Source organism: Mobula birostris, chromosome 22 (assembly GCF_030028105.1).
Source record: "Mobula birostris isolate sMobBir1 chromosome 22, sMobBir1.hap1, whole genome shotgun sequence".
NCBI lineage: Eukaryota > Metazoa > Chordata > Chondrichthyes > Myliobatiformes > Myliobatidae > Mobula > Mobula birostris.
In genome coordinates this window covers 27724030-27749650 of record NC_092391.1, presented here as the reverse complement: position 1 = coordinate 27749650, position 25621 = coordinate 27724030, and the positions used below count along the sequence as shown (strand labels likewise).

General features: G+C 44.1%; 1 protein-coding gene across 2 annotated transcripts in view; it reads left to right on the top strand.

Annotated features, from left to right (window-relative positions):
• The window catches only part of col5a1 (procollagen, type V, alpha 1), a 295086-nt gene that overhangs the window by 246931 nt on the left and 22534 nt on the right, over positions 1-25621 (top strand). For both annotated transcript variants that reach the window (XM_072240466.1, XM_072240467.1), the window contains exons 41-58: positions 346-399; positions 1718-1825; positions 2786-2893; positions 4072-4125; positions 6483-6536; positions 6632-6739; positions 13862-13915; positions 14029-14082; positions 16099-16152; positions 16750-16803; positions 18604-18711; positions 20613-20666; positions 20829-20882; positions 21547-21600; positions 21766-21819; positions 24927-25034; positions 25139-25192; positions 25282-25335. In XM_072240466.1, the coding sequence (XP_072096567.1) occupies positions 346-399; positions 1718-1825; positions 2786-2893; positions 4072-4125; positions 6483-6536; positions 6632-6739; positions 13862-13915; positions 14029-14082; positions 16099-16152; positions 16750-16803; positions 18604-18711; positions 20613-20666; positions 20829-20882; positions 21547-21600; positions 21766-21819; positions 24927-25034; positions 25139-25192; positions 25282-25335 (1242 nt within the window). The remainder of the gene's footprint in view (positions 1-345; positions 400-1717; positions 1826-2785; positions 2894-4071; positions 4126-6482; positions 6537-6631; positions 6740-13861; positions 13916-14028; positions 14083-16098; positions 16153-16749; positions 16804-18603; positions 18712-20612; positions 20667-20828; positions 20883-21546; positions 21601-21765; positions 21820-24926; positions 25035-25138; positions 25193-25281; positions 25336-25621) is intronic.

Genomic DNA, 25621 nt, shown 5'->3' with positions numbered 1-25621 from the left:
TTATAGGGACCAAAACAAATATTGCCTGATGTCGAAGGTCTGGGCAGGCCTCCTGTGGCTACCATGTGTTAGTGGGAGCAGAACTGACTAAATCAGAACACAAGAGTTTCTGCAGATGTTGGAGATCCAGGGCAACACACAAACTGCTGGAGGGACTCAGCAGGTCAGGCAGCATCTGTGGAGGGGAATAAAGCATCAACATTTCAGGCCAAAACCCTTCATCAGGTGTGTTGCTCTGCATTAAATCAGAGCAGGTTCCTCAATCCTTCTCAGTGCCCAAGCCAAAAGGTAGACTATGCATTTGGTGCATTCAGATACTGATGGTTGCTTCTCGTCTGTCAACAGGGTCAGATCGGTTTGAAGGGCAGCGAAGGACCTCCTGGCCCCCCAGGCCCACTGGTAAGTGAGAGATAACCTGGTGGAAATGAAGAGCCGATGCCCAGAGGGATGCCAACTCTGATTTTTGCCTGATGGCAATCTCATGACATTTTCTGCATTTGATCACCACCTAATCAAACGGCACCTTATTTGCCCCATCTATCCTATTTTTCAATCTAAAAGCATTTGTTTTGCCAAAAAAAATGTACTCAGGAATCCAGATCTCCAAACCAGTCCTGAAAGATTGGTGACGTTGCCAGGGCAGGGTCTAATTTTGAAATAGTTGTGAAAAGAAGTGTTCCTCACTGCTTACTGCTGAGATGAAACCTCAGTTTCTACAGTGTATCAGAAAAACTTGAGTGGGGAGCCTTTGAATCAGAATCCACTTGGAAAGGTGATTGCAGATTGTGTGTGTGTAAGTTGCCAGTGTGGGCATGTTCCCAAGTGTTAAGGCATTGGACTAGCGACCTGAAGGTCGTGAGTTTGAGCCCTAGCCGAGGCAGCTTGTTGTGTCCTTGAGCAAGGCACTTAATCACACAGTGCTCTGCGACGACACTGGTGCCAAGCTGTATGGGTCCTAATGCCCTTCCCTTGGACAACATTGGTGTCGTGGAGAGGGGAGACTTGCAACATGGGCAACTGCTGGTCTTCCATACAACCTTGCCCAAGCCTGCGCCCTGAAGAGTGAAGACTTCCATGGTCTCACAAGACTAACAGATGCCTTTACTTTATTTAAGTTGCCAGTGGTCAATCCTGGTGACAACCTGCACCTCAGCCATGTGCAATTGGAACTTTTACCCCAATATCAAGAGGGAAGACTTCAATAAAGAAGTTTGGAGATTGATGTGGAGAAATGTATCAGGTTTCTTACGGAAGCTCGCCGCTTCCTGAGTTTCTTTGGAGTAGCAAAAGATGGATGCACACACATGGAAAGCAATTGAGGCCTGCAGCCTCCCAGAGTAAAGGGCATCCTGTTAGGTTGAAGAAGGTGAGTTGAGGAGCCTATTCTATACCTTCCAGGAGCTCGGCATCGGCACCAGATATACAAGAATAGAGGCGATGTCAAAACCAGGGCATCGTGTCATGAAATGGATTCTGCCTTCTCCGGTTAACAAATCGAGTGGTGGATGGATGCTCAGCTTTGGTTCCCTGTACCTGCTCACTCTGAATCACCTGTGGCTCTACCCTACCTCACAATCCCTCCTGAATCCAGCCTCAGCAATCAGTTATCAGAATGTTGAAATCCCTTCAATACTTCCAATAACTGAGCCTGTAGAATTTGGGATTATTGATAGTGTTGCTTGGTTTTAACCTTTAACCTTGCTTTTGTTTATCACAGGGTTCTCCAGGTGACCGTGGACAGGCTGGGCCAGCAGGGCCGATTGGTCTCCCCGGCCGACCTGGACCTCAGGGACCTCCAGGCCCTGCTGGTGAAAAGGGAGCCCCTGTAAGTACAGCTTGACCTGACTGAAACAGTGCAAACACTATACAATGTCAGTTTAGCTTTCCGCAGGGTGTGTTTTTTAGAATGAGTTTTTGGGTAGATGATTCATTTACACTTAAGTGACTCTGGCCACCAGTCTCCTGTTTGACAAAGTGCTGTGGATTGAGTTCACAACAATGCATTTCCTAAAGGCTGTGAATATTGGAATACTAGCCAGACGCTGTGGATGGAAGTGTGAAATTTACAGGTAGTTTCGAAGACAGTATTATCTATAATTTATAAGTCGGAATTTCCCTTTGTGTTTAGCATATAAATATCGAGCCCACACTGGGCTAGCAGACCTTTCTACCGAAAGCGTCTCTGTCCATATGATGCCTGCTGTACCTTGTTGTGTCAAATAAAGAAGCTGCTTTGTATCTACCAGTAACCCTGTCTGTCCGGTGATTTCATCCATGCCACAACATGTTAACAGTCCAATCACCAATCTGCCCTCATTGTTGCTTCACTCGGAGCCTGACTCAATGTCAGTTCACCTTATCACTAAAGCTTTCACCGAGCTCTGTCTGCATGGTCACTTCACTGGTTGGCTTACTCTGTAAACACTTTTATTACATTGGGTACTTTACTCTGTATACACTGTCACTATACTGGGTATCTCACCCTATACACTGTCAGTGCACTACATTTCGCACTCTATACACTGTCACTCCACTGGTTATCACTGTATACACTGTCACTACTCTGGGTATCTCACTCTATGCACTGTGACTATACTGGGTACTTTGCTAAGTCCACACTGTTCAGTGTTACAGAACTTTGAATAGGTTTAATGATTACTCATCATTATGTGCAAGCCAATGAGGCCTGAAAGTCCAAAACCTGCAGTGGCCTGTTAGTGTTGCACAAGTTGGTCTAGCTTGTTCGATAATTGTCATTGCTCCTGTCTCCCTATTCCATTCACAGGGTGAGAAAGGTCCTCAGGGTCCAGCTGGTCGAGATGGAATCCAAGGTCCTGTGGGTCTCCCAGGTCCAGCAGGACCAGCAGGTCCACCAGGAGAGGATGGAGACAAGGTACGTAAACGGTGAATTCACACTAAAAAATAATACTCTGCGTTCAAAGGAAATGCAAACCAATATCAGGGCTCATTCCTGGATGAATCAAAAGTAAAAGTGAGATGGTAATCTCATACAAGACATCCCTGTGACGACTCTTGGAGCACTAGGCATCATTCCAGGAGGTAAGGGAATTCTCAAGGATACAAGATTATAACAATCAGAGAAGATTGGCCAAGCAGGGTCTGCTCTCTTTAGGACAGCGAATGCAGGTCGATGCTGTGATAGAGTAAACATAAAGAAAACATTTCTAGTTTGCAGATACATTAGAGCTCTGGCCCACAAATGCTTTGCCATTAATTAATCAATGAAGAATTCAGGTAGAGGTACCTGATTCTGGATCCCTTCACAGGGATCCACGGTGTTTCCATGCATGACCAAATGGTAAACGTGACTTTAACACTGAACCATGAGTTGATGGTTTACCCCAATCTTGTTTCATCTGTGTGCTGATCATGTGATTAGCATGCTTCAGTGATGTCACTTGACATGCAGTGTGTGCTGATCATGTGATCAGCATGCTTCAGTGATGTCACTTGAGACGCAATAGTTCCTTCAGAATGAACCGTGTTCAATTTCTAATCACTAATCACTGGTTAAAGATGACACTTGGAAAAGTCCTGTTTTGTTAACTTTTCAGTTGGAGGAGAATCCGATATAGGTTGCGCCTTCTGTGCTTATCTGTGTACTCAGGCCTAACACGGATGTAACCAACCTCGGTAGCGTGGCAGTTAACATGACGCTATTACAGCTCGGGGCATTGGAGTTTGGAGTTCAATTCCAGCACCATTTGTACATTCTCCCCGTGATCCACATGGGTTTCCTCTGGCTGCTCTGGTTTCCTCCCAGAGTCTAAAGACATACCAATTAGTAGGTTAATTGATCATTGTAAATTGTCCCGTGATTAGGCTAGTGTTAAATAGGTGGTTTGCTGGGCCACCTACTTACAGGCTCAGAAGGGCCTGTAAAGTGCTGTATCTCTAACTAAAATAAATAGAAAGTGCTGCCCTACCAAGTCTTGATCAACCCCACCCCCAAATAATGAATGTTCAGCTCCACGCTCCAGGCCTGAGCAACACTCTGAACGTATTTTGTCAAAAGACCGATAATATTTGTTCTTTACTTTTCTCAAACAGGGTGAAGCTGGTGAGCCAGGACAAAAGGGCAGCAAGGGTGACAAGGGTGAACAGGTGAGAATTGCCATCACTGAGCCTGCAGTCGTGCCAGTTCCAAATGGGAGGGTGCAGGCCCTCAGGCTGGGTTTACTCCCACTGTAGACTGTCCATCCAACAAGCATCTCAGACCTGGTGTTGTGCACATTGATCCTTCTGTCATGGTCATGTCACAGGCAAGTGGGGCAGATGTCACTCCAGGAGGAACCTGTCACAGAGTAAATTCAAGACATGAGTTGCTGAGAAAGAGTAACATTTATTGGCACGATCTGACAATGATCCAAAGCACCTCTCAACTAAAACCCACAGATTCAGTGTAATAACACAATTAAAGAATTTAAGACACAGGAGCAGAATTATGAATCTAGTCTTCTCTATCATGGCTGATTTATTATCCTTCACAACCCCATTCTCCTGCCTTCTTCCCGTAACCTTTGACTCCCTTACTAAACAACAGTCTGTCAACCCCTGCTTTAAATATACTGAAAGACATGGCCTTCACAGCCATCTATAGCAACGACTTCCACAGATTCACCACCCTCTGGCTAAAGAAATTCCTCCTGATCTTAATTGTAAAGGAACATCCTTGTATTCTGAGGCTGCACCCTCTGGTCCTGGACTCCCCCACTATAGGAAACACCTTCTCCACGCCCATTCTATCTAAGCCTTTCAATATTCAATAGGTTTCAATGGGATCCCACCTCATTCTTCTAAACTCCAGCGAGTATAAACCCAGAACCATCAAAAGCTCCTCATAAGTTAACTCTTTCATTCCCATGATCATTCTCGTGAACAGTCTTGTGATGTCAGACTGCCCACACGATTCCACAGAAAGCAGTGTATTGTAATCTATTGTCTATGATGATGGGATATGAATAAATTGATGGTTGATCCACATGAACGCCTTTCTTAAAGATAATGCCGTGGGATCATTTACACCTGAGGAAGCAAGTAGGACCTCTGTTGACCATCTCGTCCAAAAGATGAGCCTGAGGACACAGTGGTCCTGTGGTATTCACGTCTGTATTATTCATAACAGGCTGTTGGTCAGTAGAATAGGGTCCTTGTTCAATGAGATGGATCTGATCACATTCTCACCCCACGTGAAATGGCTATCATCCAACCATAGGTTAAAGTTATAATCTGATCCAAACACCACCTACAAAGCACTACAACTGAACAATAAACCCTGCTTGTACTGTATTTGTGCCCATTCTGGAGCTCTGGCACTGTTAATTCTAAATCAATAAGTCGTGAGTTCAAACCCCGATTCTGAGACCTGGGCACTAACCTCCAGACTGCACAGTTCAGCATAGAGGACTTGCAGCTCTCTGGGATGTATGTGCCCTGTTTCACAAATGTCATTAAACTGATGCCTTTCCTCACAAGTAGAAAATATTTTTTTTCAAGCGAATATGCTTCTTTTCCTGCTATTTTGAATTATGTTACTTGCTATTTTTGAATGTTTGCTTGCTATTTTGAGTGCTTTGCACCTTGGCTCCAACGAAACACTATCTCATTCAGTTGTATCTATGTATGGTTTGAATGATAACTAGACTTGATTTGATTTGAAATCCCACGGCATTATTTCAAAGAAAGACAGGGAAGTTCTATTTACCCTTCCAGCAGCTTTCTTCAAGTAGACAATCATAGTACTGTCTGTGGGAGCTTGCTGGTTTCTGTATTTCCTGCAACATTGACTACTCTTCAGGAATAATCCATTAGCTGGAATTCACTCTCAGATGTGCCAAGGGACACAAGAAGCACTACACAAATGCAAATTTCTTCTGTTGTGGAAGGGCTAAAGGAAAAGGTGGCCAATAAATAATCAAAATGGGTGAAGTACTTGAACTCAAAGAGCAGGCGAGGGCCACTGAGATTTTGCAATATTGGCAGCTCTTGTGCTCTAGGAGGATGCTCTTGGCTCGAGTAGGGCACCGATCCTAGATCCAAGTAGAGGCTTGATTGGGATCCACAGTAGTAATGTTTGAACAGGATAATTCCATGGCATTTCATGGGAATGTTCCTGTCATTCCAGCTTGGATACCAGATAGTGAATTGATCCATTCAGAACAAGGAGCTAAAGGTACAGAGCAAGTCTACCAATGGCTTCATATTAAAAATCCCTTTGCTTTTTCTGGATTTAAATCCATAGTTGAATTTTACCCTCCAAGTTCTCCCAAGATTGGTGGCAAGGAATAAAGGCTGAAGGTCTGTAAGACTTGTAGTTAGTCCACATTAAAGTGAGCAGAGGGGCCACAGATATTCCAGCAAAGGCACAATAGCTTGATATCAATCAGCCTCTGTTTTACAGATATGATCCTGTGTCCTATGCAGTAACGGTCACTGATGCCTTTCTGATCTTCCATTTGCAGGGTCCACCAGGTCCTCAAGGTTCTCAGGGGCCCATTGGACAACCTGGACCAGCCGTGAGTACTGCAGCTATTCCTCGTAGCTCAACCATTCCTTAAGCAGCAGAGTTCTTACTGAGCCTTCTGACGGTCCTGCCCTGCTTGTGTTCCAGGGTGCTGATGGTGAACCTGGTCCCAGAGGGCAGCAAGGTCTCTTTGGCCAGAAAGGCGATGAAGGCCCCAGGGGTTTCCTTGGTCCTCCTGGTCCAGTTGGTCTTCAGGTATGTTACTGGAAGTCTGCTTTAGCCCATCCTTATTGTTAACCACCCACGAGTTTGAAGCACATTCACTTCAGAATCTTTGGTTCTTTTGGTTTTACTTGGAAAATCGTGCATGAAACCTGAGTGATCTGCAGGTTCATAATGAACAGTGGACAACGAAAATCTTTTATTACTGATTATCAGTCTGTGGAAGGAGCAAAACTATTATCCATGAGAAGAGTATTTTCAGAAGGAGGTTCAGGATTTCTATGAGTCTGCACTGATGTTACCTGCCACTGCAGAAATGTCATTGCAAATAATTAGCAATTTCTCTGAGAAAAGCTGTAGTAACATCAGACACATGTCCAAGTAGAGTATATTTACAATCGTAATAAAAGCCTTTTTTTCCAGAAAATGCTATCAGCTGGAAACTAGGATAAGTCTAATCTTATCCCGCTCTGTGTGTCCCTGGAGACAGAGGGCACCCTCGATCATGGTCATTAGACAAGATGGACCTCGTGGTTGATGTTGGTGGTAGCATTCCCTCCTCACATCGTGGCCCAGCTCTGTTTCCACAACTCAACTCACCTGTATAACACCAGAAGTAAAACTTGTGCTACCTCAGTCGATAATGGGGACTAAATCACAGAGCTGCCCCAGGCTCCTTTCACAAGTTCATAATTCAAAGTAACTTTATTATCAAAGTTCGTGCATGTCACCATATACAACTCTGAGATTCAATTTATTATAGGCATAGTAAATATATCCATAATAGAATAATAACCATAATTGAGGAAAAACCACATTAACTTGGGCATTCAACCAGAGTGCAAAAGGCAACAAATTGTGTAAATACACAAAGAAAGAAAGAATAATAATACATAAATAAGCAATAAATATCGAAAACAAGATGAAAAGTCCTTGAAAGTGAGTCCATTGGTTGTGGGAACACTTCAATGATGGTCCAAGTGAAGCTGAATGAAGTTATCCCCTTTGGTTCAAGTGCCTGATGATTAAGGGGCAACAACTGTTCCTGAATGCGGTAGTGTGAGTCCTGAGGCTCCTGCAGCTTCTTCCTGATGGCAGCAGTGAGAAGAGAAAATGTCCTGCATGGTGGGGGCCCCACTTAAAGGTGCCGAACCTACTCAGTCCATGTAGCCCTTCAGAAGATCATGAAATCTGTAGGTCATTAAGCTGGTTTAAAAGTACATTGCTTAAAGGCGAATTACATGCTGCAGGTTGCAGTGAGAGTAATTCCAAAGAGGTATGTTTCGGTTGTTTATGGCTGGCAGAACGTTGCTGTGGTTCACTGGCACCACCTTGTTATCAGTTGATTTGTTATTAAAATCTTCATGTGGCAACTTACCTCCATGAGTTTGATACGGTGACTAAGACAACAGATTGTTACAATTTTGTGCTGTTCTTTGCATTGAAAGTGGAAGGGCAGTGTATACGTGCATTTAGGAAGGACTCATAATAGAAATATTGTTGCAATTTAAAGTGATTGCTGGAAAAGAGGAACATCAGGGTGGCAGAGACTAGATGATAAAATGCGTATGTGATTCTTGGGTTTATTAACAGATGAAACATCCACCAACAGTAAACATTTACATTTACTGGTCTGGACACAGATGCTGCATTGAACCCATTTCTGGGCTTTGCACTGCTGGAAATAAAGCAGATTCCAGTTAATTGCTCCATCAGTTAATCAGGGCAACCACTTATTTGGGACAACTGTTAAAGAAGAAAACTAATTGAGAAAATAGCTGGGTTTCCCTTCATTTATTTGAGGCACTGTGCCACTTAATTGGGGCAGTCAACTGTTGCTGAAGGGTGTCAACATAGCATCAGTCGCATGAATCTGTGTGGCTGTTAGACACAACTCCGTGATACAGCGAACAGTTTTTAAATAACATCGTTTGTGTGTGTTTGCATTCAAAATGAAGTGATTCTTGTCACGGATGGTTAGCAACCAATAAGCAGTAAGTCTGTTCAGAATAGTTTTGATCAGGGCAGTTTCAAGCATTCAGGCTTGGAAATGCCAGAAATAACCAGGAGTGAAAAAGAAACAATTTCACTATTTCAACAAGTTAGGAACTACGAAGATTTTGAAGGTATTGACAATCATCTTGAATGTTACAATGAAAATGAAGATTCGGAGGATGCATTGTTTGAAGGCAATTCATTATCTGCCCTAGATATCTGCACTAATTTTGTTCACTTACAGTCAATCAAAAGGACACGGCAGTGTGTTGGCTGTCCATCGTATCGACAATGACAGTAAAACCTGTGTGGGAGAGTTTTGAAGTGGAAATGACAGTTCCACTCTCTCGGCCTCGGAAGTTTGGGTTCAGTGTATGAATAGTCATCACAATTGGGTTCTTCCTTGGTTACAGTGGATAGCAATGACTTCTTCTGTGCCTTATCATGTTTTTGCTCTCCTCGAAATGTTGCAGAACCACCTTCTTGGCGGTTGGATCTCATTCGCCCAGTCCACTGGAGATGACATTACATACTACGTCGAGCACGTCCCTATTTCACAGGGTATGAGGTCCGCCAGCTGCCTTTAGCTGGTTTAGCCTGCCTGTCAAAGCGGTGTAGCAGCCTTCTGGAGGGTGAACCCATGAAAACATCCGGCCCAGACAGGGTGCCTGGCCAAGTACTAAAGACCTGTGCAGATCAACTAGCTGGAGTGTTCACTGAGATCATTAGCCTCTCACTTCAGCAGTGTGAGATACCCACCTAGTTCAAATTGGCTTCAATTATACCGTGGTAACCTCCCTCAATGACTATCAACCAATAACACTTCTATCCACTGTGATGAAGTTTTTTTTTTTGAGAGGTTGGTGAAGAAACATATCAACTCCTGCCGGAGAAGCAACTTGGATCTGCTCCACAGCAGATGCCATCGTATTGGCTCTTCACTCAACCCTGGAATGACTAGACAGCAAAGATGTCCTTTATCGACTACAGATCAGCATTCAATGCTACCATCCCCTCAAAACTAATCAATAAACTTCAGGATCTCAGCCTCAATAACTTGTGCAATTCTTGTATGGATCCTCAGTTTCCTCACTTGCAGACCCCAGTCATTTTGGACTGGCAACAACATCTCCTCCACCATCTCCATTAGGACAGGTGCACCACAAGTGGTGTGTTTAGCACCTTGCTCTACTCGCTTTACACTTATGAGTGTGTTGCCAAGCACAGCTCCAATGCCTGATTCAAGTTTGCTGACAACACCCCTGTCATAGCCCAAATCAAAGGTGGTGATGAATCAGCAATTGGGAGAGAGTTTGAAAATCTGGATGAGTGGTGCCACAGCAATCTCTTACTCAACATCAGCAAGACCAGGGAGCTGATTATTGATTTCAGGAGGAGAAAAGCAGAGACCCGTGAGCCAGTCCTCACTGGAGGATCAGAGGTGGAGAGGGTCGGCAACTTTAAATTCCTCAGTGTCATCACTTCAGTCCTGGGCCCAGTATGTAAGTATAGTTATGAAGAAAGCTCAACAGTGCTTCCTCTTCTTTAGGAGTTTGCAAAGATTCAGTGTGACATCTAAAACTAACTGACTACTATGTGTGGTGGAGAGTATATTGACTAGCTGCATCACAGCTTGTTATGGAAACACCAGTGCCCTTGAACAGAAAATCCTACAAAAGGTAGTGGATACAGCCCAGTCCCTCACGGGTAAAGCCCTCCCCGCCATTGAGCACCATTGCAGGAAAGCAGCATCCATCAACAGGAACCCAAGTCATGCTCTCTTCTCACCACTGCCATCAGGAGGAAGGTACAGAGGACTCAGGACTCACACCACCAGGCTCAGGAGTAGTTATTACCCCTCAACCATCAGGCTTTTGAACCAAAGGGAATAACTTCACTCAGCCTCACCTACTCCATCATTGAAATGTTCCCACAACCTATAGACTCATTTTCAATGACTCGTCATCTCATGCTCTGGATATTTATTGCTTATTTATTGTTATTATTATTATTTCTTTACTTTTGTATTTGCACATTTTGTTGTTTTTCGCTCCTTGGTTGAACGCCCAAGTTGGTCCAGTCTTTCATTGATTCTGTTATGGATTTATTGAGAAAATGAATCTCAGTTATATATAGTGACATATATGTACCTCGATAATAAATTTACTTTAAATTTTGAGCTGCCCCAGAATGAACACTGAAGCGCCTTCACGGAGTGCTACCCCTCCCTGGACACCCTATACACGGCAGTGTACAATGGATGAATTCCTCCATTAATAACTCATAGGAACTAATACGCCGTTTTATAGTTCTGTAGTCGCATAGGTAGTGTTTGGTTTCTTCTGTATTTCATTTAAGTACATATTGTGTCTCTCAGTTGTCCTATTTATATGTGTTTAACTATTTCCATGAAACTTTGGCTGATTGGGACAGCCACTTAATTTGGCCAAAATGGACTGGTCCTGATGCGTTCCAACTAACCAGAATCCACTGAATATCCATATCTAGGTGCAGGTGTGCAGAGAACGCTGTCTATCCTTTTGTCCACAGACCTAAAGTCCATGCCTACATACCAAGCGTGGGCAATAAGGATAGAAAAGAATGCTTTCCAGGCAGTGGAAAACCATGAACATTCTTTCTATAAACACACAGAGTGAAAAGAACAATCTGAAAGCTGCAGGCACAAACTGAACTTATGGGGTGTGACCTTGTAGCTAGCAAGGCCACAAAATGATCAGGGCTATAAACAGAATATATTGGATTGCAAGATCTATGACAAAGATAGGGAAACATAGATGAGAGAAAATATAATAAAAGATAATTGAGAGGGGAAATTTTAGGAACAGAGTTAAGAAATCGAATTGTTAAATAGAGTTAAGTAAAAGAAAATAGTATTTCCAGAACAAAATTGTTTTAAATTAAATTGGTGTGAACATGTTCATATATTCTGACATTCAATTAAATTGATAACATTCCTCTAAATTGGAGAACTACACATGTCGCTTTACAGATTAAGTTGAAAAAGGGAATTCAAACTTTATAGGCTAGTATTTATTGTCAGGAAATAATAACGAACAACAAAACATCTGAAATATGTGGTAGATCAGTCAAAGCCAGTCTGGATTTGTAATGTACAGCTCATACCCAATGAACAGCATTGACCTGTTTGAAGAGAAGGGTGGGCAGGTAAATATTAATTGGTCTTCCACTTACTTACTGCCCTCTATCTCTGTCTGGCCATAGCGTCACTCACAGATGTAGAAGGATTCTTCATTGCTGTTTTCATAACAATTTCTTTTGACCAATCAAGGTCGTTAGGCTTGACCTGTCCTCTGAACCTGGAGGACTAGTAGACCATCTTAGTCTGCCCTCTACCCTTTGACCTGTTTAGTATGGGTGACCCTACCAAGAACCAAAGCACAAGGCCCTGACTCTAGCCAACAAGGCTCTCCGAGTTAGTGAGGCACACAAACCTCCAAACCCGATGACAAGGTTGCTGTTCTCTTGGAGGATAGTTCTTACAGAAGATACTTAAAGATGCCTTTCCCTGGAAACTGTTGGCTGGAGCTGAATGTCATCGAATTGAAGCCAAATTATTGACTTGGTTGGGAAATTAGCAGCAGCAAAAAGCAGCTCTTCAACTTGGCAGTAACCCAAAGCGTCTCAAAAGAATCTGTCTTGTAACTCCAACCAACCACAATAATTATAAATGGCATGGGTCTTAGTGGGGAGGGAGGGAACGTCGACTCAGACCATGAGAGGCCTGCGTCGGGCATTTTTAAGCCTTACAAGGCACAGATTGGAAGTCTGTGTGGGGCGCCACTCCTCGCACAGACACTAGAGCAATGTGTGATTAAGTGCCTTGCTCAAGGGCACAAACACGCTTCCACAGCTGAGGCTCGAACTAGCAACCTTGAGGTAACTAAACGAACGCCTTAACCTCTTGGCCACATGCCCGACACTGAATTGAAAGGTAAACATTCAAGATTGTCTGTGAGGCAAAGTGAGGCAGTATTCTAGGCATTGAAATGTTAAATTGCTGAAAATGTTCACAGATTTTACAAATACTTAATTGGTTTCCAACGTAGGCAGAAAGTTCAAAGAGGCTTGAGAGTCCCTTTCTATTGATCAGTAATTACGATGAAAAATGGAAAGCTGACCTTTCTAAGCGGAGAACAAGTGTACAAGAGAGAAGAAGTTGTACTACATTGGACAACCTCTTGAAATACCTGTGCTATTCTATACACTACTTCTCAGCAAGAGTACAACAGCTTGGAGAGAGTCCATTGTAGGTTAGCAGAATGGTACACAGCTTTCAGGAGCTAACTTAAAAGGAAGCATTACAGAAATTCCATTTGTTTGACAAGAATTCAGAAAGTATCATGGTGACTTCATTGTTTTTGAAGGTGTTTAAGGGGGAACTGGTGTAGTGATGCAATACGCTGGCGGGGTGGGGGGAGAGATGTCACTAGTCAAATAGAAGGTGGCAGAGCAAGCTTGAGAAGATATGTCCAGTTCCTGTCCCAATGTATGTACTCTTTGACACTTGATCATGAAATGGCCACTATTAGTGGCTTCCCTCATGGAGGGAGTGAGGGGAGGGGTTGGTGAAAACTCGTATATTTGGAGCCACTGAAAGGCTCAGCCTATGTTCATTCGCTATCCCAATGGTACCACACCACCTCCACGCCCAGCTACTCCCCACCGTCATTCCCTACTCCCACCCACCTCACCACCCCATGCACATACACCCTACCCCCACCCACCTACTCCCTGCCGTCATCCTCTATCCCAACCTCCTCATCCCCACCCACATATCTGTTAGCCTCATTCCCTACCTACACACCCAGGTCACCAACTTGCACACGTATTCCTCATTCTCAGTTGCACCCCCCCCACCAAACCTCACTCCCCCCCCCACCCACTTACTCTTTACCCTCATCCCCTGTCTCCACTTGCATTATCACTCCACCCACTGCCTACTCACCCTCATCACCTCCCCCACACACCTCTCAGCAGCCCACCCAGCTACTCCTCGCCGCCATGTCCTGGAAAGGACAGGTGGACCCCTCACAGCAGATATTGGGATGGGAGACTGACCCATGTTTGCCTGTGGCATATGTTGAGATAATAACCCTGACACATTCAATTCTTTTGCAGGGGTTACCTGGCCCTCAGGGTGAGAAAGGAGAAACCGGAGATGTTGGACCAATGGTGAGTGATTACGCCTGCCTTTATGACCTCTGAGGCTTTCTTTAAACTATAAAATTGGTTCAAAACGTGTGATGGTCCTGTGACTGACTTGTCCAATATTTTTCTGTTGCTAGGGTCCTCCTGGCCCACCAGGACCCAGAGGTCCACCTGGCTCTCCAGGGGCAGATGTAAGTAGTCTTCTTTCTATCCGATATCCTCCACAGTAACTTTGGAATTAAATTAACTCAGTCTGCATGCCTTCCTTTCCTCTGCATACACTGGTCCTTCAGTTTAATGATACCTCCGCAGAAAGAGGTTATTGAAATAGATGGAGTATCTCCCTGGCTCTGGGCTTCACTACACCAGACTGGAAGCCAGCGAACGTTGGTTGGAGCTTTTTACAATGGAACATGCCAAGAAAGCCACCCTCAAACCTACCTTCTGTTAAGTCTTCCTAGATCTTTTCCTAAATAATTTGCCCATCTATAAAACAGACAAACAGACTCAACGTTACCAGTCAGAGAGGCTGGATTGTTGGGACATTGTCTGTGAAGTCCCATTGTCTTCTCCATACTGCATGCCTCCAAAGAGATTTGCCAGGACATTGAAGAAGGAGCTTGCTCTGTATTAATCAATATTCTACCCGGTTTGTGCATAATTGGTGGAATAACATTACTTGGTATGTTTTTACCTTTCTTTTTTCTTGTTCCCAGCACTGACTCTCCCTGGACCATCTATTTCCTGATGCTAAAACCGTTCAGAATCAGAATCAGGTTTATTATCACCAGCATGTGTCATGAAATTTGTTAACTTAGCAGCAGCTGCTCAATGCAATACATAATATAGAAGAACAAAAATAATAGTAATAAATAAATTATAGTACACTTATAATGAATAGATTAAAAAATCATGCAGAAACAGAAATAATATATATTATTAAAAAGTGAGGTAGTGCTCATGGGTTCAATGTCCATTTAGGAATTGGATGGCAGAGGGGGAGAAGCTGTTCCTGAATCACTGAGTGTTTGCCTTCAGGCTTCTGTACCTCCTACCTGATGGTAACAGTGAGAAAAGGGCATGCCCTGGGTGCTGGAGGTCCTTAATAATGGACACTGCCTTTCTGAGACACCACTCCTTGAAGATGTCCTGGGTACTTTGTAGGCTAGTACCAACTTGGAGCCGACTAAATTTACAACCCTCTGCAGCTTCTTTTGGTCCTGTGCAGTAGACCCCCCCCCCCCCCATACAGGAGGATGATGCAGCCTGTCAGAATGCTCTCCATGGTACATCTGTAGAAGTTTTTGAGTGTATTTGTTGACATTCCAAATCTCTTCAAACTCCTAATGAAGCATAGTCACTGTCTTCCCTTCTTTATAACTACATCAATATGATGGGACCAGATTAGGTGCTCAAAGATCTTGACGCTCAGGATCTTGTTCTGTAATTGGTGGAATGACATTACTTGTTATGTTTTTATCTTTTTTATCCCTTGTTCCCAGCACTGATTCTCCCCGGACTATCTTGATGCTAAAAACCACTCAGTGTCTCATGTGAGATTGTACAATGAACAACAGTGGGATTTTGTTAACAAGCACAGCCTCATTTTACACTCGAGTCCTCTTTCCTCTGACATCTACCAACAACTGGCACTGAGGTCAGTTGTAGCATTGTCACTGCCCAGTTGGCATCAATCTATTGAGATAGACTAAGAAACCAAAAGGGCCCTTGCTTGGGTCAAGTTGGATGACATACTTAGCTTGTGAGTTATTGGCAAAGTAGAGAGGGGAAGGCAGTCTATAAGATCAGAAAGGACTTCCCAAAGTACCGATTTACTGCAGATTCACAACTACTGACCTGAATCCAAGCACTTCGTATTTGCATCAGTGAAGAACATTAGTAGCAGCTTTCTATATATGCTATGCTGCCGTTGTACTCAGTTAAATGATAATTACACAAGCCTGCTTTGAAATGGGGAAAGAGTAGGACCTGGGTGTATATCATAAACATATAAACACAAGATGCCTGATGAGGCAGCCCTTTCCCAATGAAGCACAACCAGAACATCATTCAGTTCTGACAAAGGCTCTCAGCCCAAAGTGTTGACTGTTTTTTCCTGTCCATAGAATGCCAAGGTTTACAATGAACCCAGTCCTCAGCCCCTTTCCTAGTCTACTTTAACCTCCAATGTGCTTTTCCAATTGCAGGGTCCACAAGGTCCTTCGGGAGGAATTGGTAATCCAGGTCCTGTGGGAGAGAAGGTAACTTTCTTGATTTGTTTTTGTTTTGCCCTAGTATCCAAAAATCGCTTGAAGTCTGTTTCCCTCAGTGGAGCATGTGAAATTATGTTTCCCATTCAGCTTTTACTGTAAGTCATTGGGACTGGGACACTAGACTGCACACTGTCTTTGATAATTATTGAGACTACAACTGTTACTGTTAACTGTGGGGACAGAACATTTGATAACCACTCACACTGGGATGCTATTACCATGATTCAAGTCTCAACATTGTTTCATATCATTTCCAGTACGCAAGTGTAAAGGAGAATGAAATAATTGTTACTCCAGATCCGACACAGCACAAAAAAACACAGTAAGATAAGGAACACAATAATAATTTAAAAAACACAATAAATATTCATAGATACAATCGCTTATATACATAGATTGATTGTACGTCCATAAAGTGATGCTAATACTACACTATTATCTTTGTTAACTATTAACAATGGCCCACTTATTGTGAATGCAGTGTTACCGCTAATGTTGCATCTTTGATATTGGTTTGTATATTTTTGTAGATTTTGTTTGAACATGTCGACTCTAACTAACAGCGGTCTCTGCTTCTTCTTGCAGGGCGATTCTGGTGAACCAGGTGCCCCAGGACCTACAGGATATATAGGTCTGCCAGTAAGTGTTTTGCCCTTTAATGAGTTAGATATTGTGTGGACAACCATTTCAACCATCAAAACCAGTTCACAATGCATTTAACTTGATTTATTATTGTCACACGTACTGAGATACGGTGATAAGTTTGTCTTGCGTTCTATTTATACAGATTGAATCATTACACAGTGCATTGAGCTAGAACATAGTAAAGCAATAGTAATGCAGAATGAAGTGTAAAAGTTAACCAAAAAAAGTGCAGTGCAGGTAAACAATAAAGTGCAAGATCATAGTGTGAGACCAAGAGACCATCTTATCATACAAGCGGTCCATTCAACAGTGGGATAAAAGCTGTCCTTGAGCCTGGTGGTACATTCGGCCAAACGAGAGGGCAGAGAAGAGGGAATGTCCAGCGTGGGCGAGGTTTTTGATTATGCTGGCTATTTTACTGAGGCAGTGAGAAATATAGGCAGCCATTAGGGAAGGAGGTTGTTCCTGTGATGTGCTGAGCTACAATACGTCCACAACTTTCTCCAGTTACGCACAGAGCAATTGCCATTCCAAGCCATTATGCTCCAGACAGAATGCCTTCTTATGGTGCATTGATAAAAATTAGTAAGAGTTGACAGGGCCCCTTGAGAAAGTAGAGGCATTGGAGAGCTTCCTTGGCCATGACATCCATGTGGTTGGACCAGGGCAGGGCATTAGTGATATTCACACTGAGGAAATTGAAGCTCTTGATATAGAGGGTAGTATGTGCCCTCATGAAATCAATGACCAGCTCTTTTGTTGACATTGAGGGAGAGATTGTTGTCACATCACCATGTCACTAAGCTCTAGCTCCTTCCTGTACTCTGAATCGTCATTATTTAAGGTGCAGACCACTACAGAGGTACCATCTGCAAACTTGTAGATGGAATAGATTCTGGCCTCACAGTCACGAGTGGACAGGGAGTAGGGCAGACTTCTCCTATGAATGCTAATATCTATGTATGTTGAAAAGTTTTAGCTGTACTTTTGACATGCCAAGTGGGACCCCAGTGAGGTCAAGGTGAAGTCAGGATATTGTGGTTGATGAGCATGTGTTGTGCAGGGTCTGAAGACAGCTCAGTTCCTGGGCTTACAATGGTGGAACGCAGTAATGGTGTCCGTAACAGATGAAAGTATGACCAGCAGAGTCACCTTGAAAGTGACTGGAGGAAGTCCTACAAATCTCTGACCCCTCTGCTCGCGAATAACCCCATGTCGTAACCTCCGAACATCCCAGGTGTACGTCACAACCAGTGAGTTATCCTTGAATTGGTGGTCACTGTTGTGATTTGGGAACCCATGCCCTTTGAATAGTGGCTCTGTGTTCCTTTGCATTCACCTAGGGAGGTTGGTGAAGTCTTACTTTTATTTCTTATCTGAAAGACAGCATCTTCCCCAACATGATACTTGAATAGTACTGCCTCTCTGATGGTACAATGCTCAGTCAGCATCACCTCCCTGTCAGTACCCCCTCAGTACTGCACTCGGATGCCAACTTTAGGTGAATTTAAAAGATATCAGCCTTGCAGTCCAGCTGTCTTGTTCTCTGTAACTAAACTTCTCAGTACTGACTACCTGACAGTCCGTACTCAGTCCGTACTGCCTTGCTGACAGCAGGGTTCTCAGACTGTAGCGCCTCTCTGTCTGACAGTGCAGTGCTGGATCGGAACTGGTTCTTTGACAGCACTCTGCACCACACTGAAGTGTCACTTGTAGATGGGTTTAAAAGAAATCAGGCCCACCGTGTGACAGTCTAGTTCTATGCAGCTGAGGAGTTCCCTTTCTCACCCTCAGGGGCCAAAAGGTGAACGTGGGGAGAAAGGTGAGGCCGGCCCGTCTGGTGCTGCTGGGCCTCCTGGTCCGAAAGGCCCTCCTGGTGACGACGGTCCGAAGGGGAGCCCTGTGAGTATTTGCGCACCTCCATTCCTACCTCACACCATCTCCTCCTTCTCTTTAGTATCTTTCTTTATAAACCTGTATCCACCTCCCAGAGCTTTCCTTGAATACCTGAGTAATTGTTCATCACTCGCTGCCTTCCCTATCGTTAACCAGGCTCCAGACTCACTTCCAGTCTCATGGAAGCTCAGGATTGTAGGAGGACATTCAGTTGTATTTTTAGAAAGAAATATCTAATTCAGTTCCAACCTTTTCTCTGTAGCCCTGCAAATGAACCTCTTCAAACACACATCCAGTCACTTTTTGAGAGTTCCAGTGCAATCAGATTTGCCTTCTGTTTCAGGGAGTGTATTGCAGATCACAACAGCTCTCTGAGTTCTCCCAAACTCTAATTCTTCTGCCAATTATTTCTAATCTGTCATCTCTGTCAGGTTATCAACTCACTAGCCAGAGGAAAATCTCTCCCTGGTTGCTCTATTAACATCCTTCAAAACTTTGAACAACATCTGTAGTGTAAGGAGAGCAATCTCTGCTTCTTTTTTCCCCACCATATAACTCAAGTCCTTCACCCTAGCTTTCTTCCCAGTAAATCTTCTCTCCTCCCTCTGCAGGATCTTGACATCTTTCCTAGAATGAGAGGCCCGGTGTTGGATGAAAGAACATATTGCAAAGGTTTTTCTATTCAGTGCCTGTATTTGCATTGTCAAACACCACAAAGACCACTAATTGTCCAATCAGCTTCACCTTTGTGGATTAGTGAAGATCCACACCAACCCTTTTGTTCTTGCACCTGTTTTTATTCAAGTTCTCCTTGTTGTTTCTCCCAAGTGCATCATTCTGCACTTACCTACATTAAATTGCATCCTCTTTCTGTTTACCTGTTTATACTTTCTGCTTCTATTCTGCATGGCTAATTGACTGGGCGTGGAGCCAGCCTGCGCACATAAATTTGCCTACAGTGGCCCGATTAGGGAGCTGGATTTTAAATAATGTTTTTGTTTCTGTATTGCAAAGTCCTCCTCTACCCAAGCCCAAGTCATTTATCTAAAATAAGGAATCAGACAGCCTTATATTGTACCATAGGGGATTCTACTGCATGCTTTCCTTCAGAAAAAGGCTTCCAATCTTTTCCTCTCTGCTTGCTACCCACCCCCTGCCATTTTCTCTCTCAAATTACTGCAGTCCATTTAATCCTGTGTACTTCTATTTTCTCACAAAGTCTGTCTAAAAAGGTTGTTAAAAGCTTTTTGAAGGTCAGTGTATTGAAACACCCACTGCACTTCATTCATCAACCTCTCTTTCGCTTCGTCATACTCCTAATTGTGAGTTTCTTATCTCTGTCAGGAACCTTAACAAATTTTCTCCTGGGACTTTTCTGAGTTAAGTGTTTTCTTCTGAGCTGTGATCTTCCTTCCTGGAAAGTTGATAGCCTTGAACTCAGAATCTCTCCTCATCAGAGCATTTCAACTTTCAAGGGTTTGATGATAGCAATAAAGGGCAGGTGCCCTCTTATTATGTTGCTCCTCTCCTCCGTGCACCCATTGTCCATGTCTCCTTCCCAATTAGATTCTGTGATCCCTCTTTTGGTCTCCAGTGTCAGATGACTTCAAATCCAGTGACTTTAACCTCAAGCCCCGTTGTGGTCACCCTTTTCCCAATAGGTTTGTTAGTATTATGAATTAAAACCTAGTTCAAGCCCAACCTGAGTCCGAGGATTTATAATCACTTTCCTTACCCATCCTTACCATTACCGTAAACCGAACACCTTCACACAGGCTAGTCGCAAGAGATACATCTAAGCAAACTCTCTTGACCTGGATTAAGTTCTGATCCAGCCAGCCCAACACAAAGGTAAATGGTGGTTGAGATTGTGCTAACATTCTGTGCCATCTTCCAACCCCCTTTAGGGACCAGTCGGCTTCCCTGGTGACCCTGGCCCTCCTGGTGAAGCTGGACCTCCGGTAAGATGTTCATTTCTGTTTATGTGTGTTGGTTATGTTTAATCGTGAAAGAGCTCCCACTCGGTAATGAACTAAAGTTTGAAACCTGGCAACAGTAGCAATGATATAAATCTTGGACTACTTTCCAAAGATCACCATAAACCCCTTAACATTGATTCACAGGGTCAAGACGGACCTGCAGGAGAGAAGGGGGAAGATGGAGAACCTGGACAAACTGTGAGTTAAAATGAAGCAGCAGTGGATGGTTGACAATGAAGAGCTAGATTGGGAGGAGGACTGGAACACCCTTTGGTTCCCTCATGAATCAGTGGTCAGGGAGCAAAGGGACAGCCCCCTGCCATTCAATATCTGTCTATTCAGAATGGCTGCTCCCAGTCTCCTCTCAGCTGACATATCTGTTAGGAGTGCCACCCCTGCTCTCCCCACTGCCAGCTTAGCAATGGGTATTGGACTCTAGAACTCTATGGACGGTTGTGAATTTACACAATTCACGGTGGGTCCTGCACAGGACACGGATGCTTAAAAAGTGCAGCATCAAGCCTTCGTGTAACAATCTGACCCAAGTAATTGGGGTAGTAACACCTTGATGGAACTTACCAGTCTCCAGGAATGGAATGGTGGGGTGGGGTTGGATTCCACCTATATTAGAGTCAGATTCAGACTTAGATTTCTTTATCATGTGTACACGGAAGCCTACAGTGAAATGTGTTGCTTGTGTTAACACTAGACAGAGTGTTGCAGGACTGTGAGATACAAGGGTGAGATGTTGATGAGGAAATCCAGATGTCCATGGTACTGGGTATGATGTGAGCAGAAACAGCCCTGTAAGTAGTATGATGCACCTTGAATGAAGGTTCCAATGTCATCTGTCATTTTCTAGGGTTCCCCTGGTCCAACCGGTGAGGTAGGGCCACCCGGTCCTCCAGGAAAGAGGGTGAGTTTGAAAGAAAGAATGCCATCTCTGTAACAAGCTGCGGCAATCTCCATTCAGACTTTTAGTGTCAGCTGGATACAGAGGCCTGCAAATGCAGCAGGAATCATGCGTACCAGCTGTGTCACACTTCTAGCATTTCATTTGTTTCCCTCTGGTGTTTTGAAGGGTCCTCATGGTCCTCCAGGCCCTGAAGGAAGGCAAGGAGAGAAGGGAGCCAAGGTAAGGACAACCCAGGAGCTCAGACATGCTGTTTTATTTGTGGAACATAAGGAGTTTTGTCTAATGTATCCTGCTTCCTGCCTTATTACCATCTCCAGCTAATTCCACCACTTTCTTCCATTTCAACCTTCTCATAGTCTACAGTCCTTTGAGTTGTACATCTGTCTTCCCTTTTCTGCACTTGTTTTCCATGGGAAACAAGCATCTCTCTACACCCTGCCATTTCCTACTGAACCTGTTTGTCTTCAGGAAACATTCCCTGGTTTACTCAAACTCAAACTCTTCATCACAGCTTGCACAAGGATGGATTGCTATTGCTTGATCTCCCAGGCTACTGACTCCACCCAAGGCCAATGCAGAGCTCTAAACAAGCCCTGAGCACAAGACCAGGAAGAGATTTGATGATAAAAGAACACTGCTGTTATGAATGAAGAACTAGTTCTTTCCCTTGTCCATTTATCCGTCCCCACTGATCTCCCTCCTGCCACTTAGCCCTGCAAACATGACAAGTGGTACACGTGCATCACCACCATTTGTGGCCCTAAATACTCCTTCCTGGTGAGGCGGCACTCATCCATGAGTGCATCAACGTCAAATATAGTATCTGGTGCTCCTGGTGTGGCCTCCTCCACATCCGATGCAGGTTGGTGGACCAGTTCACCAAGCATCTTCAATTTGTCCATCACAAAAGGCAGAACCTCCCAGTGGTTACTCATTTCAGTTTGACTTCCCATTCCCATTTTGACATATCTGTGCATGGCCTCCTGTACACCACCATAAGGCCATCCTCAGGTTGGAGGAGCAACAGCCCTTATTCTGCCTGGATTGCCTCCAACCTGATGGCATGAACATCGATTTGTGCAACTTCTTGTAATTTCTCCCCCTCCCCCCTCTCTCACAATCCATTCAGGTCACTCCTTTTGTTCACCTGCGTCTGGTTCTCCTCCTTCTTCCCTTTAGTCCGTGGTCCACTGTCCTGTCCTATTAAATTCCTCCTTCCTCAACCCTTTATCTCTTCCACCTATCACCACCCAGCTTTTTATTTTACCCCCCCTTCCCCCACCTACCCACTTTCCCCCTCACCAGAACTCACCTGTCATCAGCCCATTTGTACTCCTTCCCCTCCCTCCCCACCTCACTACTTTGGCTTCTGCCTCCTTCCTTTCCAGTCCTGAAGAAGGGTCTCTCCCCGAAACATCAGCTGTTTATTCCCCTCCACAGATGCTGCTCGACTCGCCGAGTTCTTCCAGACTTTTGTGTGTGTTGCTCTTGATTACCATCATGTGAAGTGTTTAAAGTGGATGGAGTGTTTGAGGAGGCCTTTCATACCGTTGGTTTCATGCTGACAGGGACGCTGGAAAGAACCAGGTGCATCCACCTGAGAGTGGACAGCAAGTCAGTGCCATGTCAGTATGGAGTCATTGCAGACGTGACCTCTCCTCTGCAGCGGCAGCCTGTATAATTTTGCTCGGGCTCTGGAATGCCATAGCCTAATCAAAGGTGGTGATGAATCAGTGTATAGGAGGGAGTCTGAAAATCTGGCTGAGTGCTGCCATAACAACAACCTCGTACTCGATGTCAGCAAGACCAGGGAGCTGGTTATTAACCCAGGAGGAGGAAACCAGAGGTCCATGAGCCAGTCCTCATCGGAGCTCAGAGGTGGAGAGGGTCAGCAACTTTAAATTCCTCAGTGTTATTATTTCAGAGGACCTGTCCTGGGCCCAGCACGTAACTGCAATTACGAAGAAAGCTCGGCAACATCTTTACTTCCTTAGGAATTTGCGAAAACGCGGCATAACATCTAAAACTTGACAGACTTCTATAGGTGTGTAGTGGAGAGTATAGAGACTGGTTGCACCAGTGCCGGTGAAGAGAAAGTTTACAAGTAAGTAGTGGATATGGCCCAGTCAATCAGAGGTAAAGTCATCCCCACCATTCATCACTTCCGCAAGAGAGCAGCATCCATCGCCGGGGACCCCCACCACTCAGGACATGCCCTCTTCTCACTGCAGCCAGCAGGAAGAAGGTGCAGGAGTCTCAGGACTCACACCACCAGGTTCTGGAACAGTTGTTACCTCTCAACCATCAGGCCCACGAACCGGAGGGAATAACTTCACTTAACTTCTCATGCACCATCATTGAAATGTTCCCACAACCTATGGACTCACTTTCAACGACTGGTCATCTCATGTTCTCGATATTTATTGTTTATTTATTATTATCATTTCTTTCCTTTTGTATTTGTACAGTTTGTGTCTTTCGTGCACTGGTTGCACATCCAGTTGGTGTGGTCTTTCATTGATTCTATTATGGTTATTATTCTATTATGGATTTATTGAGTATGCCCACAAGAAAATAAATCTCAAGGTTGTATATGGTGACAAATATGTATTTTGATAATAAATATACTTTGAACTTTTGATTGGGACTTAAAGCCACAATTTCCAGTCTCGGAGATGGTGGAGTTACAGACTAACCACAGCACGGATCCTTACCTCTGTTCTGTGCAGTTACTTGAAATTTAGTAAATCTAACAACAATATGATAGGAGATTAGTTCCTTCCTACCACAGGACGTAAAAGTGGGAACCATCTTTTGTTCACTTGTGTTGATACACTCTGGATGTTCAAACATGTCTTGCAGCAGCACTGAACTGGAATACAGCGGTGAAGTTAACGCAACTACTCAGATGAAGAGACTGCATTTGATTCACAATGACTTACAAACACTCACACTCGGGAGTATTTTTCCTTGCTCCTTGGTTTTTCAGGATGACAATAAACCCAAAGGTTCGGACCCTATTTTGGTGAAGTCTGGTCATTTAGATTTGCGAACTGGCTGAACATTAATTAGCTTCAACTTTATCAGTTAAACAAGAATTCTGAATTCCAGGGGATAAATATTTTTATGTAGCCCTGTTATGGCCTGGAAGGGCAGTGGAAGTAGGTTCCTCCGCAACTTTCAAAAGCAGAAGTAGATTGGTCCAAACAGGGAAAATGGGTATGTTATGGAGAGAGGGACTACCAGAATAGGTCTATCTTTGAGAGTGAGGTAGGTTGCTCTTCAGTGACCAGCTGAGCCTTCATGGCGTCTCTTATTCTCCTCAGGGAGATGCAGGTGCTGAAGGTCCGCCTGGCAAGACAGGCCCAGTGGGTCCACAGGGATCACCAGGAAAACCCGGATCTGAAGGTTTGCGAGGGATTCCAGGTCCTGTTGTAAGTAAAGAATCTAAACTCCAACCTTTGCCCCAGTCACATTCTTTTACTGCTTCACAACCTTAGAAATTTTGTTTATCACACTTTTCTTTGATTAAATTTAGGGTGAGCAAGGTGTGCCCGGTCTTCCTGGGCCAACAGGTCCACCTGGCCCAATGGTTAGTAACCAAAACTCTCACTTTTAGCTTTCTTTCTCCAAAAGCAAATGGGCTGGATTGCTGCATTGACATTTCCTCCTGTTTTCCAGGGTCCTCCTGGACTACCAGGCCTCAAGGGTGATCCCGGTATAAAGGGCGAAAAGGTACGTTTATCAGCCTGATATCAATATCTACCCTCACTGATGCACAGGATCCTGCCACTGAACTACCAAATATCCTCCTTTCTTGATTTCACTCTTCGGTGCCCACATTAGTACCAATATTCTGCATGGAAGATCTTCATTTTTATCTCAAAACTCTGCTGAAACTAATATTCTCTGTATTAAAGGCAACACCTCATCACTGTATATTCTGATACAGTAGACTAGGCCTCTTCACCTTGGCATGTGCTATCTACAATAAATCCTATTCACCAGAGTGAGTCTTGTT